General features: G+C 35.8%; 1 protein-coding gene and 2 pseudogenes across 9 annotated transcripts in view; all 3 read right to left on the reverse strand.

Annotated features, from left to right (window-relative positions):
• RELCH (RAB11 binding and LisH domain, coiled-coil and HEAT repeat containing) overlaps positions 1-16,635 on the reverse strand; it is a 110,453-nt gene that overhangs the window by 89,041 nt on the left and 4,777 nt on the right. For all 9 annotated transcript variants that reach the window (XR_012028494.1, XM_072821619.1, XM_072821628.1 and 6 more), the window contains exon 2: positions 885-974. Coding sequence is in view for 8 of the 9 variants with exons in the window: in XM_072821619.1 (XP_072677720.1) it covers positions 885-974 (90 nt within the window). In the remaining variant the exon portion in view is untranslated. The remainder of the gene's footprint in view (positions 1-884; positions 975-16,635) is intronic.
• On the reverse strand, positions 4,560-5,115 carry LOC140630777 (peptidyl-prolyl cis-trans isomerase A pseudogene; annotated as a pseudogene).
• Positions 8,676-8,773, reverse strand: LOC140608755 (U6 spliceosomal RNA; annotated as a pseudogene).

Genomic DNA, 16,635 nt, shown 5'->3' on the forward strand with positions numbered 1-16,635 from the left:
ATCTAACTACCTAATTGATGTATGTCTGCTTTCCCCATCTAAGAGCCAATGTCCTATGAAAACTACAATTCCTGCAAAGCACTCAAGAATGTCTTCAATTATAGATAGCCATAGCTTTGAAGCACTCGACAGATACCAAACTTTTGACACTAAAAGGAGCCAGGCTGCTACACAGATAATTTCCAGGGTGGAACCTGGACCAGAATCTAACTGGCTTCATTAGATGTGGACAGAACAGGTGGGAAGGTAGAGAGGGGAAGGCGATTGGTATAACTAAGTATTTAGAAAGAATGTTGGTGTTCTTACTGGAATAAGCGAGGTCCTGGAGGCCCCTGCTATACCAAGTATTAACCTTTATTTTCTGGCTCATAGGAAAGTCAAGGGAAATTTCTGGAGAGGTGCTATGATGGCTAGGGAGCAGCACCTTGAGGTCTCAACACCAACTTTTATTCACCAGCCAGCACAGAAGTATTTCAACCAATTTTTACAATCAGTAATCTTGTGCTGATATAGAACACCTAAATATCATGCCCGGTTTGGAAGATCAAAGAATGAGGAAGACAAGGTCCAATTAACTTTGCAATAAACCACAGCTACCTTAAACCTGCTTTATACCAGTTAGAACTATATGGTTGTAAACTGTTGGTCACAAGCAGAACTCAACAAATTTTAGGTGTGTATTACCAAAAACCCACAGCACAATTGGAAGAGCAAGTTGAGGGTTCAGATGTTCCTTAGAGCCAACAAATTAGTAACATAATTTTGTGTAATAACTACATAATTATATTCACATACCAAATTGTAGAAGGAAGAGAATTCCTCAAGTCATTTTTTAATTTCTTGAATGTCAAAGATTCCAAATCTGTCTTCACAATGTGACTCACCTGCCACTCTCTCATCTGTTTCCCTGTTACCATCATCTGAGTATCTTGCAAAGTCTAAAGAATCGAGAGTACTGATGCTCCCAGCTCGATCTGTAATAATAAGAAAAATAAAGAAACTTATTTTTATTTAATTGTTAAGATAAAACATTGGAAATTATTTACCTACGATTATTTTTCATTTAAAATGAAAACAACTCCAGTTTTCCTGCCCAAATCTCTGGCTAACTCCTGAACAATGCACACATGGGGTGGACTGCAACCAGTCTAGCTAAAGACGAAAAATTCCAAAAAAAAAAACCCAAAAAACAAATGTAAAATGACATTTAAGCTACTATCTGAGTTTGCAGGCTGAATTCAAGAAAATAATTTCTAAACAAAAAAGAAAATAATTTCTTAGGAAAAAACACAACACTGTTTGAAAAAACAGAATAGAACCCTATCTCCACAACATAACACACTTGATTTGTGTTATGTCCAAAACTACTGGATACACAAGAACCAATAAAATGTGACACAGTCTCAAGACTAAACACAATCAATAGGGACCAACTCGAAGATAATCCAGACGTTGGTATTAGTAGACCAAGATTTTAAAATCATTACTAACTATGCTTAGTACACTAAGATTTCAAAATAACAACTAAAACTATGCTCGGTGAAATAAAGGAATATGTGCACACAATGAAAGAAAGGAGGGAATCTTAGAAAAATTGAGACTACAAAAATATGCCAATGGAAATTCTAAAAACAAAATTATCTGAAATTTAAAATTCTTTAAACAGTTTAATAACAAAGTGGAAATAACTGAAAAGGAGTCAGTGGCCTTCAAGACAGAGTAACAGAAATTATCCAAATTCAAGCACAGAGAGAAAAAAAGATTGAAAAAAAAAATTAGCAGAGCCTCAGGAACTCATGAGACAATAGCCAAAGATCTGACATATGTGAAACTGGAGTCAACAATAGATAAAACAAGAAATGGGGCAGACACAAACTCAACGAGCTCAAAGAACACCAATGACAATAAGGAGAACAGAAACTTAGGCACAACATAATCAAATTGCTGAAAGTCAAAAAAAAAAAAAAATTTAAAAGTAGCCAGAGAAAAATAATATTTTTACATAGAGAGAAAGAGTAATTTAAATGACTGCTGATTTCTCGTAAAAACTCCAGGAAACCAAAGGCATCCAGATTGGAAAGAAAGAAGTAAAACTATTTCTATTTTAAATATAAAAAAAACCTAAGAAATCCACTAAAAGATCATTAGACCTAAATTTACCAAAGTTGCAGGACACAAGATCAACAAACAAAATTTAAATTTTTATATACTAGCAATGAACAATCCTAAGGCAATTTTTTAAAAAAAAAATTCGTCTTATATGATACCAGTGCTCATTACATCACGTGCCCTCCTTAATGCCCATCACCCAGTTACCCCATTCCCCCTCCAGCGACCCTCAGTCTCCTGATTAAGAGTCTTTTATGATTGGTTTCTGTCTGATTTTGTCTTGTTTTATTTGTTTCCTCTCTTCCCCTATGATCCTCTGCTTTGTTTCTTAAATTCCACATGACTGAGTTCATATAATTATCTTTATTTGATTGACTTATTTTAAGTTTTTTATTTAAGTAATCTCTACATCCAACATGGGGCTTAAACTTAACAACCTCAAGATCAAGAGCCGCATTCTCTTCTGACTGAGCCAGCCAGGTTCCCCCAAACCAAACTAATCTTGAAAAAGAATAAGGAGAGAGGAATCATACTTCTTGATTTTAGATTTACAGAATTTTTCAACAGATGGTATTGGGATAAACAGATATCAAAAAATAAAAAAATGAAAATAAAAAAAAATTAAAAAAAAAACAGATATCCACATGTCAAAGAAGGCAAGTGGACGATTATTCATTAGCAAAAACTAATTAAAAATGGATCACAGACCTAAATATAACCGTGAAAACTATAAAACTTTCAGTAGGAGGGACGCCTGGGTGGCTCAGCAGTTTAGCACTTGCCTTTGGCCCAGGGAGTGATCCTGGAGTCCCTGGATGGAGTCCCACATCAGGCTCCCTGCATGGAGCCTGCTTCTCCCTCTATGTCTCTGCCTGCCTCTCTCTCTCTCTCTCTCTCTCTCTCTCTCTCGTCGCTCATGAATAAATAAATAAAATATTTAAAAATAAATAAACAAAACTTTTAGTAGAAAATATGGAAGCAATTCTTTGTGTCCTTGGCTTAGGCCATGACTTCTTAGGTGCAACACAAAAGCATTAGCAATGTGGTAGGTAAAAAAAAAAATCCTAATCCCTGGCTTCTCTATGAATCTGTTATTTTACATATAGATGGAATTAAGATTGCTAATCAGTTGATCTTAAAGCGATTATCCTGGATTATTCAAGTTGGACCAGTGTAATAGCAAAGGTCCTTAAAAGTGGAAATGGGTCATAAGCCAAGGAATACAGGCAACTTCTAGAAGCTATTTAAAGGCTTCCTAGAAACTCCAGAAAAAACACAGACCTGCCAATACCTTAATTTCAGCCCATTTCGCCTATCACAACACCCATTTTGGATTTCTGAACTACAGTACTGTGAGATTAATAAATAATAAAAATAATAAGAGAAGAGACAAATCAAAAACACTCTTTCAATACAGACAACAAACAGATGGTTACCAAAGGGGAGGAGGGTGGTGAGATGCATGAAATAGTTAAAAGGGATTAAGATTATATTTATTTCGTTGAACAATAATATATGGAACTCTTGACTCACTATATAATACACCTGAAACTAATATAACACTGTATGTTAGCTACACTAGAATTAGAAAAAAAAAGTCACCATATAGAAAGTGAAAACACAATCTACAGAATGTGAGAAAGTATTTACAAATCAAGCATCTGATAAAGAACTTATATCTACAAAATATAAAACACTATAATTTAATCAAAAAGGAACACAACTTCAAAATGGGCAAAGATTTAAACAGACATTTTCCTAAAGAAGATACATGAAAGGCTAATAAGTATACTGAAGGATGCTCAACATCATTAGTCATTAGGGAAATGAAAACCAAACTACAATGAGTTACCACTTCAAACCCACTAGATGGCTATAATCAAAAACACAGATACTAACAAGTGTTTCAGAAGATGTAAAGAATGCAGAACCCACATACACTGCTGGTTGGAATTTAAAATGGCTTGACTTCTTGGTAAAAGTTTGGCAGTTCCTCAACAAGTTAAATATAGAATTCCCATGTAATATGTACTTAGGCATATACCCAAGAAACTGGAAACCTATATTCACATAAAAACTTGTTCATGAACGTTCACTAAAACATTATTCACAATGGCAACAAAATACAAACGAATCAAATGTCCATCAACTGATGAATGAATAAAATGGGATATAACCATACAATAGAGTATTATTTCACACATGCTACAACATATATAAGCCCTGAAAACATGCTAACTGAAAGAAGCCAGACACAAAAGGCCATTTATTGTATGATTTCACTTATGTAAAATATCTAGAATAGACAAATCCATAAAACATAAAATAGATCAATGGTTTGCCAGGGGCTGGTGACAGAGGAGAATGACTCCTAATGGGTATAGGATATCTTTTGGGGGTGATGAAAGTGTTCTGAAATACAGAATAATGATGATTGCACTTTTTTTTTTTTTTTTTTTTTGTGGTTTAGATTTTATTTGATCATCATCAACTGAACTCTGCAATCCAGCTAGATCTGGGGAAAGGAACCACGGAGCCCGCAGAACTGCAGGGAGAGTGCGGAGACTGGGCTATTTCAAGCAGGTGGGGGTGGAGGGGCACTCTTCTGAGCTAAAGGAACGGTCTGGAAGTTCAGATAAAACAGGAGTTAGAGTCATCAGATCTGTCCACAGTCGGTGATGGTGATCTTCTTGCTGGTCTTGCCATTCCTGGACCCGAAGCGCTCCATGGCTTCCACGATGTTCATGCCCTCCTTGACCTTGCCAAAGACCACATGCTTGCCATCCAACCACTCAGTCTTGGCGGTGCAGATGAAAAACTGGGAACCGTTTGTGTTGGGTCCAGCGTTGGCCATGGACAAGATGCCAGGCCCCGTGTGCTTCAGGATGAAGTTCTCGTCATCAAACTTCTCCCCGTAGATGGACTTGCAACCAGTGCCATTGTGACGCGTGAAGTCCCCACCCTGGCACATAATTCCCGGGGTTAATCCTGTGAAAGAAGGAACCTTTGTAACTGAATCCCTTCTGTCCAGTACTCAGAGCACGAAAGTTCTCTGCTGTCTTTGGAATTTTGTCTGCAAACAGCTCGAAGGAGACGCGGCCCAAAGGCTCGTCGTCCACGCGATGTCAAAGAACGCGGTGGGGTGACCATGGCTGGATGGCGAGGGCTACTCCGGGGCGGCGGCGTCTGCAAGGCCTGCACAATTTTGTAAATACACTAAAACTACTGAATTGTACACTTTAAAATGGTGAATTTTTGGTATATGAATTATACCTTACTTTAACAGAAAGACAAATCCAAGTGTTGGTCAAGATACTGAGAAATTGAACCCTCATATACTGCTGGTGGGAATGTAAAATGCAGTTCTTCAGAAGGCTAAACACTGGAGTTACCATATGACCCAAGCAATTCCTCTTCCATTCAAAACAAATGAAAACGTATGTTCACACAAAATCTTGTACATGATTGTTTATAGCAGCATTATACACAACAGCAAAAAAAGTGGAAACCACAAAATGCTTATAAACTGATCAATAAATAAAATGTAGCATATATATTCATATGGTTGAATGCTATTCTCCAAAAAAAAAAAAGGACTGAAATATGCTAGAACATATGCTAGAACACGATGAAACTTGAACATAGGCTAAGTGAAAGAAGCCAGTCACAAAAGAACCATATACTACATGTAAGAAATGTACAAAATAGGTGAATCTAAAGAGGCAGAAAGTAGATTAAGTAATTTCCTAGGGTTGAAGGGTAAGGGTGAATAGGATGTGTGATAATGGGTGAGAAATTTCTTTTTGGGGTAATGAATATGATCTAAAATTAGATTAGGTGATAGTTGCACAACTCTAAACATGCTAAAAACAATTGAATCATATGCTCTAAATGGGGAAATTTTAAGATACTTAAGTTCTGTCTAAATAAAATGACTAATTTAAAAAGATACAACAGCTTTGGAGTACAATGAGAAAAAATGCAATTCAAATTCTGTATTCAAAAATATCCTTCCAAAATGAAGACAAGATAAACTTAATCAGTTCCCTCAATATTTTTCACAAAGGTCCTTATGCCTCAAGATGCTAAGAAAAGTTTTTTACAAAGAAAAAATAAAGGCGCACACACACGTGTTGTGTGCATGCAGTATCTCAGGGTTTATAGTGTACATCAGTATATCAAAGATCCATAAAAGTCCTGAGGTAAAGCAAAATAAGATAGCATTTTCCAAAATCATTTGTCCATCACATTCCTTTTTTGAATAATACCTATTTATTATCACAAGGAAATAATGTTACTCAGAATACATTCTGAAAAATGTTAAATTGCTTTCTCTATTTTCTGTAATTTAAAAATATTCATTTGTTAAAGGAGATAATGTGTTAGAACAGGGTTTGACCAGCTAAGGCCTGACCCAAATGTGGCCTGAGGGCTGTTTTTATATGATTCCCCAAGCTAGGGGTGCTTTTAATGGTTTTAAAGGGTTGTTATTTATTCATTCACCAAACATTTACAGAGCACCTAATCTGTGCCAGGCACTATTGTAGATTCTGGATACACAGCAGTGAAAAAAACAGATAAAGATACAGTCTGCCAAAAGATACTATGTAGAAAAGCAAAACAGTAGAAATGGAAAATTAATTTATACAAAACATCTCAACTCTTACTAGATCTCTGTAATGTAGTTTTCTTGATATTGTTTTTTTTTTTATAAACAAAAATGTCTTGTCTCTTGGATCCCACTTCACTATCAGCGACTCCCAGATTCAATGAGGCTGTGGAAGGCTTCAATCAGAAAATATGTTAAACTGAGCACTAAACAATAAATGTCTACCAAGTCAACTAATGAGGAAAGAACAAACAAGTATATGGAATTTTCAAAGTGCTCGACTAGTTTGGTGTAAGTAGTAAGGTTTCAATGTACAGAAGCTACAAGGGGTCAGGCAGGCTAGGAGGTAAGGGACCAGCAAGAACATTCTTAGAAAACTGTGTTTCTATTAAATGAAACATTTAATTTTCTTACAATTATACCTGATAAACAGTAATTTACTATTAAGTTTTAAGACAGCATAAACAAAAATGACAAAAAAAAAACAAATATTATAGTATCCCTTATCATTGTATAACTTCTTTTAAGCATAAGCCAAGAAATATCCAATAACAATAGTAACCACAGAAGTATCAAAAGAACATCTAGGAGCACCTAGCTGGCTCAGTTGGTAGAGTATTCCCCTTTAATCCTGGGGTCTTGAGTTTGAGCCCCACACTAGGCGGAGAGATTAGTTAAGAAAAGAAAAAAATTCATATTAAATCAGCCGTATATAATGCCAATGTTTGGTATTATTTTTATTAATTTTTTTAAAGATTTTATTTATTTATTCATGAGAGAACAGAGAGAAAGAGGCAGAGACACAGGCAGAGGGAGAAGCAGGCTCCATGCAGGGAGCCCGATGCGGGACTCGATTCTGGGACTTTGGGATCACGCCCTGGGCCAAAGGCGGCACTAAACCACTGAGCCACCCGGGCTGCCCTGTTTGGTATTATTTTAAATCTCACCAATTTAACATATTATAAAAATTATCTTGCTTAATTATGCATCTTGATTCCTGGTGAACTTGAACACTCTGAAAAATATATCAGCCATCTACCTTTTTTAAGTGTGTGTGTGAGTCTTCTATTCACATTCTTTGACCATGTAGCTAATATCTAGATTTTCCTGATGCGTGAGTTTATCTGGCCATTACTGCCCTAACCAGAAACTCAGCTTGTGCACTACATTCTCTACTCTTAGTCACATGTCTTAGCTCCTCATTCTGCTGTCCCCAACATATGTATTAAAACATGTACACTCAAAAGAATCTACTATTATCAACCAATATTCTGGTATTGTGACATCAGTTATCACTTAGTCCTGATTTTCACGGAATGTTAAGAATGATGTTGGTCGTTGATTTCAGATAAATATTTTTTATTATGTTAAGTATTCATCTTAGTTTTCTAAGTTTTTCTCTTTCTCTTCATAATACGTTTAATCATACATATAGGCCTAGATTAGAGCTGTTTAATTAGCCACCATACATTATTCCTCCATTATACTGTTGTTATTTCTCTGAAAGTTTCAAAGAACTCATCTATACAATGGGAGAGTACTTGAGGAAAGCAAACACACAAATAGTTTAATTTTCAAGTTGGTATTATTATGGCCATTGAAAAATATTTCCCAACATTTTTTTTAAAGATTTTGTTTATTTATTCATGAGAGACACAGAGAAAGAGAGAGAGAGAGATTGAGAGAGGCAGAGACGCAGGCAGAGGGAGAAAAGCAGGCTCCATGCAGGGAGCCCGATGTGGGGCTCAATCCTGGGTCTCCAGGATCATACCTTGGGCAGCCAAACCGCTGAGCCACCCGGGCTGCCGTTTCTAAAATTTTTTTAGTCCAAGCCAACAACTTCATATTTTCCAAGAAAAAAGATCTAACTCCTTTCTAAATAATAACTATGATGTCACAAAAGTAAAAATCTCCTAATTCATTAAAATTTGTTCTACCATGTCAGATAAAAAAACAAAAACAAAAACAAACCAACCCTACTTTACACGTCATCCTTGTGCAGGGGCCATGCTAATCTTCTCTGTATCATTCCAATTTTAGAATATGGGGGATCCCTGGGTGGCAGAGCGGTTTAGCGCCTGCCTTTGGCCCAGGGCGCAATCCTGGAGACCGGGGATCGAATCCCACGTCGGGCTCCCGGTGCATGGAGCCTGCTTCTGTCTCTGCCTGTGTCTCTGCCTCTCTCTCTCTCTCTCTCTCTGTGACTATCATAAATAAACAAAAATTTAAAAAATTAATCTTTAGAATATGTGCTGCCAAAGCAAGCGAAAAAAAAAAAAACCCTACACTAATGAAAACAGTAATTTCAATTTTGACTGAACTAACCCTGTATTTTGTAAATATAACGTACTTGGATTTTCAGACTAAAGAAATACAATGTACTTTGGATTTTCAGAGCAATAACAGGTAATACTATAGCCAAGAGAAATATACTTCTTCAAATTCAGCCACAATTCTTTTCCAGGGTAAGTACCTTTCCAAATACTCTAAAACAGAGTTTGAAAAATGTAACCTCTTTTATTTAGAAAGAATCTACCATATTCTAGTATGAAGTATACCACAAAGCATTTCTTCAAATTCTAGGATTGTGTAACTTCTTACTAATTCACTTTTATAACACAAGAAACTGAATAGCCTGGAAGTTTCATCATAGCTGGCAAACTGGTAAAACCTGTATGTGGGTTTTAAATTAAATCCAAGAACTAAATCCATTATACGCAGTATGACTTTAAAGCATGCAGATTAATTTTATAAATTACATATGAAAGCCTCTCTTGTATTTGCATTTAATATTTTAGCACTGATGACAGGATATACTTTTATAATAGTTAAAAAAATTAGTTTCAGATTACTGAAAAGGCAGTTTTATGGAAATTATATAGTACTTTAAAATCTAAATATAATTAAATAGCAGCTGACTGGTAAAGAGTACTGTTAATTCAATTAAACATTTATTGATCAGGACACCTGGGTGGTTCAGCAGTTGAGCATCTGCCCTTGGCTCAGGGCATGATCCCGGAGTCCCAGGATCGAGTCCTGCATAGTGCTCCCTTCATGGAGCCTGCTTCTCCTTCTGCCTGTGTCTCTGCCTCTCTCTCCCTCTCTCTCCAATAAATAAATAAAATCTTTAAAAAACAACTACAACATTTATTTTTTATAATACTTTATTTATTTAATTCATGAGAGAGACAGAGAAAGAGAGAGAAACTCACTATAGGCTGGAGAAACTTTAGGAAGAGGAAGGAACATAAACTGGACCTTCTTTAAGGATACAGATACACTAAGATCTAGAAAAAAGAAAATGATGACCAGGAATAAGCATTCTCAGAAAAGGAAAAGGCACTGAGTCAGAAAAATATAAAACATGTTCAAGGGACACTGAGTAAACAATGTATGATGAAAGTTTTTTTTTCTTTTTTTTTTTTTTTTTATGATGAAAGTTTTGTAGAGGCACCTGGGTGGCTCAGTCAGTTAAGTGTCTGCCTTTGGTTCAGGTTATGGTCTCAGGGTCCTGGGATCAAGCCCCAAGTCAGGCTCCCTGCTCAGTGGGGAGTCTGCTCCTTCCTCTCCCTCTACCCTTTCCACCCCACCTCCCTCTTGCGTTTTTGCTCTCTCTCCTCTCAAATAAATAAATAAAATCTTAAAACAAAAACAACCAACCCTATCTATAAGAAAAATCAAAGTTTTGTATATGGATAACATGGTTAAAAAGGCAGGAAGAAACAAAGTTTAGGAAGAAGTTTATTATACATATCCACGATAAAATATTTTATAGTCACTTTTATCATACTATGCAAAAAAAAGGGGATAAAAATTAAAATTTCTAAACAAGTTTATAAATTCTTTTTTTCTGTGATATATGATTTTTCTAATAAAAAAGAGTTGGAAAAAGTTGCTTTAGACAGGAGGAAGCAATTTTGAAAGGTTTTAGCTGGAATGACATGAAAAAATAGCTTTTAAAATCAAGGATGGAAGAAGAGATTAGAAAAAAAGCACATGAACCAGTTAAGAGGCTAAAACTGATGGTCCAGATGTGAGCTAAAGGCCTTAACTAAGACAACATACAAGCACAGAACTGCAAGAGGATCAGAAATAACAGAAAATATGATGACACTACTTTGAGCAAGCAATCTTATCTATCTACAACAGGACCAACTGGTTGCAAAAAGAAGTGAACATCATTTCTGATTACTGGGAATTTTTGAAATACTGGGTGGGAAAATCTAGAAGAAAGCTACACCCATGATTGCAATTGTGGACTCCTCCTCCTTGAGGCTTTAGTTAGTCATGCTCCATGACTACACCAGAAACTTAAGATGTAACCATGCAGCAAAACTTCAAGATGAAAAAGAGAGTACAAACAAATTTAGCCTTATAAGATTATTTCATTCAGGAGAACAATTAATTACTATATTTGGCTCCAATTGAGGCTCAGTTAATCCTGGTCTATGGCCCAAATATCCTACAATCACACGTAGGACATGCATGTCCTGATTTAGAGAAGTGCTGTGTAACATGGACATCTTGTCAAAATTAAGTAATATACTTAAAGCAGTTATTCACTTCTGCCTTAGTGTGGTGTTAGTTTGTCACTCTGTTTTTAAAATGGTCAGTTTTATACTACCTGACCTGCCTTCTGCATTAAGGAGAGTGGCCCATCATACACTAAAATGACCTAAGAATTCTTGCTGAGCTATTTTGAAGTTGACATAAAACAGCAGTTGTGGTATGTAACATAAAGAATGCAGACTTTGAAGTTAATAATCTAGATGGAATCATAGTCCTGCCACCAAAAGCATGATTTGTGGTAAAATATAAAAGGGCATACAAAGAAACATAAGCCCCTGTGCCCACCTCCGGATCAGCAATCCTCCTCTGTGGCATCAATCACTGTTTAGACTATTCTGTACGTACCATTTTAAGTTACAAGAGGCATATGCAAATTTCACCCTTTTTGTATATAAATGGAAACATGTATACTGGCTGATTCCTAATTTATTCAATTTATAATATAACTTGGTGGACATTCCACATCAGCACATATAGATTATTCTTTTTTAATTAAGCAATCCCTTACTGTTGGATATTTATGTTGTTTTCCATCTTTTTAAAAAAGACTTACTTATTTATCTATTTATGTATTTATAAATATGAGGAAGAGAGAAAGTGAGTGCCCACAATCGGGGAGAGGCAAAGAGAGAAGGAGAGAAGCAGACTCCTTGATAAGCAGGGAGTCCAACACTGGGCTCGATCCCAGGACCCTGAGTTCATAACCTGAGTCAAAACCAAGAGTCAGAGGCTTAACTGACTAACCCATCCAGGTGTCCCTAGGTTGTTTTCAATCTTTAATACCTTTACTTATAAATGATATTTTAAAAATCTTGGTTCAGTTGTTTTAATGGAAACGAGCATGTATATCCATAATAAATTACAGAAATGAAACTGGAGATTAAAAAATATGTATTTTTAAGATATGACTGATACTACAAATTACTCTCAAGAGTGTGACACCAACAGTACATGAGTACACAATTTTACCTTTCAACCTTTGTGTCACACATATATTTTATTCAAAACTACACTCAGAAGACAATATGGCTTATAGAACAAAATCTGTTAGGAAGAGTCCAGTGAGACCATAGATTCAAAAGTTACCTATCAATACAGGCTACCTTTTTAATATAGATATCGTATTCAAAGGTTTAAGACATAAAAATCAGCATTCTTACTATTATGACTTATAAAAGTGCACAAAATGCAAATGATAAAATGGACTAGAGATTTTGGCGATACATTTACGAATGTATCATCATTCCATCTTACATTCTTTGATTAACTATCCTTACTTACACACCTCTGATGAAAAAAAGAAAAAAGTTTTGATTCTTACCATGATTGTAAAGAATGTCTTTAATGAAGAACTACTACTGGCGAGAAAAATTAGAAACTTTAAGGCTATTGTTAGGTCCTTTTTCTTTCTTTTAAGTATTTATTTATTTATTTATTTATTTATTTATTTATTTGTGAGAGAGAGAGAGAGAGAGAGAGAGAGAGAGAGAGAGGCAGAGACACAGGCAGAGGGAGAAGCAGGCTCCATGCAGGGAGCCTGATGTGGGACTCTATCCCAGGACTCCAGGATCATGCCCTGAGCCAATATCAGTTGCTAACTGCTGAGCCACCCAGGGATCCCCTAATTCTACTTTCATACACATACACAGAATATTACAGGACACTCCTCCATAGAATGCAATAAAAAGCTATTGGCTAGGGACACCTGGGTGGCTCAGCAGTTGAGCGTCTGCCTTTGGTTCAGGGCTGCATTCCAGGTCAGGGGATCAAGTCCCACATTGGACTTCCTGCAGGGTGCCTGCTTCTCCCTATGCCTGTGTCTCTGCCTCTCTGTGTGTGTGTCTCTCATGAAAAAATAAATAAAATCTTTAAAAAGAAAAAATAAGGTATTGGCTCAGTAGGTCAAGTGTCACACTCTTGATTTTGGCCCAGATCATGACCTCAGGGTCTCACGATCCAGCCCCCCTTGGGTTCTATGCTAGGTGTGGAGCCTGCTTAAGATTCTCTCTCTTCCTCTCCCCCTCCCCCACTGCTTGCATGCAAGCTTGCTCTCTCTCAAAAATAAATAAAAATGTTCTTTATTAATCTTTATATTTGTAAAATATATAGTTTGTAAGCAAAAATGATTTTTATAGTTATTTTTTTACAAATTGAATTAATGTATGATAGTCAATAAAAGGTAACAAAAAGGTAGACAAATGCGACACATACGAAGAAACAACTTATTCAAAATAAAATAAAACTAACGCAAACCCCCAAAAATCAAAGAGGCACTATTTTCAAAATCTGGACAAATAGGAAAACCATTTCCTTAAATATTAACAAATATATTTTTATTATAAATAATTTAGAAACCATAACTTATTATCAAATCTCAAGTACTTACAGGCAGAAGCCAGTGAAAACAAGAGGCTGTTAACATTTAAGACCTTTCTTAAGTGCCACTTGGTTTTCTGTTTGCTTGTTTGAGATTTATTTGAGTGAGAGAAAGAGAGCCAAAGTGGGGAGGGGTAGAGGAAGAGGGAGAGAGAAACTTTAGCAGATTCCACTCTCAGCTCGGAGCCCCACGTGGGGCTCTATCTCAGGACCCTGAGATCATGAGTTGGACCTCCAACTGATATTTGTAATTTAGATATAAAACTATATTTTTAGACTGAGATATAGATTTTTCATCATAAAGCCATGGGAGAGAGGGGCACAGTTAAATGCCATATAAAAATTAACCAAATTAGTCAAACTTAGTTTTTGACCTAAAAATACTAAACAAAATGAAAATTACAGAAATTCTAGGTAAGTTTTTTTCCCCAACGAAGCTTTTTTAAACAACAAGCATACATCTTGAAGATCATTAACTTTCTTTTTGAAAAACAAGAAGTATAATTTTTTTAAAAGATTTTATTTATTAGAGACAGAGAGAGAGAGAGAGAGAGAGAGAGAGAGACATGGGCAGAGGGAGAAGCAGGCTCCATGCAGGGAGCCAACGTGGGATTCGATCCTGGGTCTCTAGGATCACACCCTGGGCTGAGGGCGGCGCTAAACCACTAAGCCACCGAGGCTGCCCCACAGAAAGTATAATTTTAATTTTTGACAGAAAGAAGGTCTGTTTTCCCTGATTAATAGTCCTATCTTGCTTCTTCTCAGGCAAAATACCACAATGGCTTGAAATATCACACCACATTTTTACAAGTACCAAGTGGAATCACTTTATTTAGTGGAGAACTAGATAATGGGAAGCACATTCCCAGATGTTTTAAATAAGGCAAAATATATATTAAAAAAATACTATCTTTTCTTTACCCTCACTTCCTTTTCCTCACTCATGATAAAGAGTCAAATAATAAAGTTGCTATTCAAAATTTCACTTTCTCCACAAGGGCCATTTCATTGCCACAATCAACAATAATTTTTCTGAATCTGAATGCTTACACTATTATTTGTATCACAGAAGACTATTCTATAGCTCTTTCATGTGGTAGTCTTGCTTCTTCACCAAGAACATAAGCTCAAGGACCTGCATTAAACAAACATCTTTTGGATTCTTATAATCATGATTACACAGCTTAATAAATACATTGATCAACATAAATACTGAATACTAGCTATATTTAAGTCATGCTAGCCAATGAAAATATCTTATTAGATTTTCTATAAGAATTAAAAATAGGGATCCCTGGGTGGCGCAGCGGTTTGGCGCCTGCCTTTGGCCCAGGGCACGATCCTGGAGACCCGGGATCGAATCCCACGTCAGGCTCCCGGTGCATGGAGCCTGCTTCTCCCTCTGCCTGTGTCTCTGCCTCTCTCCCTCTCTCTGTGTGACTATCATAAATAAATAAAAATTAAAAAAAAAAAAAAGAATTAAAAATAATTTTGAAACTACTAGACAGACATAGACAAGAAAAATGATAGTTATGCAACAGATTAATTTAGGAATGTATAGGGTAAGTTGCATTCAGCTAAAACAGTGAACCTAAAAATCTTAGAAATATTTTATTGATAATTTCTATCTCAGAAGCCAGAGGAAGCACTAAACCCAATTTCAATCTAAGAAGGAAGGAATTAGTTTGTAAAGTAGAAGAGATGGGAACGTTGGAAGATTATAATCTTGACATGTTAGCATTGGTGATACTGAAAAAGGAATACTGAGCACAGTGAGATATGTACTCTTTGTGAGTTCTGAGAAAAGACATGTAGGATCATGAAACAGAAAATTTTAAAAAGAAGGAAAATGACTCAGGAAGGCTGTAGGCTTTTACAAGTGAAATTATCACACTGATTCATAAATGACTACCTCCTGACAAGCTACCTTATAAAAACTTAAAAACATGTAAATACAGAATAAAAGAAATCTATCACTGAAAGTCATTAAGTTACTTGTCTTCCCAATTTGATCACCTACTGTCTGTACTGCAAAAAAAAAGTTGGGCTCATCTATGAAATTACAGTCCAATTTTGATTACTGCTCTAAGACTTCAAGTGGAACCAGCAAAGATACCATTAGTGCTCTAAGACTTCAAGTGGAACCTGGCAAAGATACTACAATCTGTTCAGTGTTAATCAATGACATTGCCACAATTTTTATCTTGCAATCCAACTGAAAAGCAAAACAACTACTAAATTGAAGTTTATTCTGGCCCAACTGGCAAAAATACAGAAGAAAAATATATAAAGAATGTGTGTCTATTCAAACAACTATATTAAATATAAAAGATATAATTAGTTCAAGTAGATCTAGTAGAAATCTTGCAATGACGCTACAATTTATCAAACACTGAAACTTCCTTAAAGTGTTCATTAGAAGTAAATTTTCTAGTTAAGAAATTCTTGGGCACCTGGGTGGCCTAGTCGGTTAAGGGACCAACTCTTGATTTTGGCTCAGGTCATACTCTTGGGGTCATGGGATTGAGCCCCACTGTCTGGCTCCATGCTCAGCCCAGGACAGAGTCTGCTTGAGAGTCCCTCTTTCCCTCTCCTCCTCCCCACCCCCTCACGTACACACTCTCTCAGTAAATAAATAAAATCTTCAAAAAAATAAATTCTTCTACCGAAACTATCAAACTTATAAAGCTATAATTCTTTTACCATTTGAATGTTTTATAAGTCTGGATTACTCTTCCAGTCAAGAAAAAAAAAATTAAATACAGTATGAAGACTCCTTAAAGTATTTTAATAGAACCACCATACTATTTACCTAGGTCAACAGACTTTTATTAAATACAGTAAATCTTGCAAAATTAAATTGTTTTTAGACATCAATGAAAGAAAAAACAACTTTTGGCTATATATTTGTTATTTTGAAGTATTATGAATTTTCAGATCAGACACATATCCATCAAAATATATACAAAAAG

This window comes from Canis lupus, chromosome 1 (genome assembly GCF_048164855.1).
Source record: "Canis lupus baileyi chromosome 1, mCanLup2.hap1, whole genome shotgun sequence".
Lineage (NCBI taxonomy): Eukaryota > Metazoa > Chordata > Mammalia > Carnivora > Canidae > Canis > Canis lupus.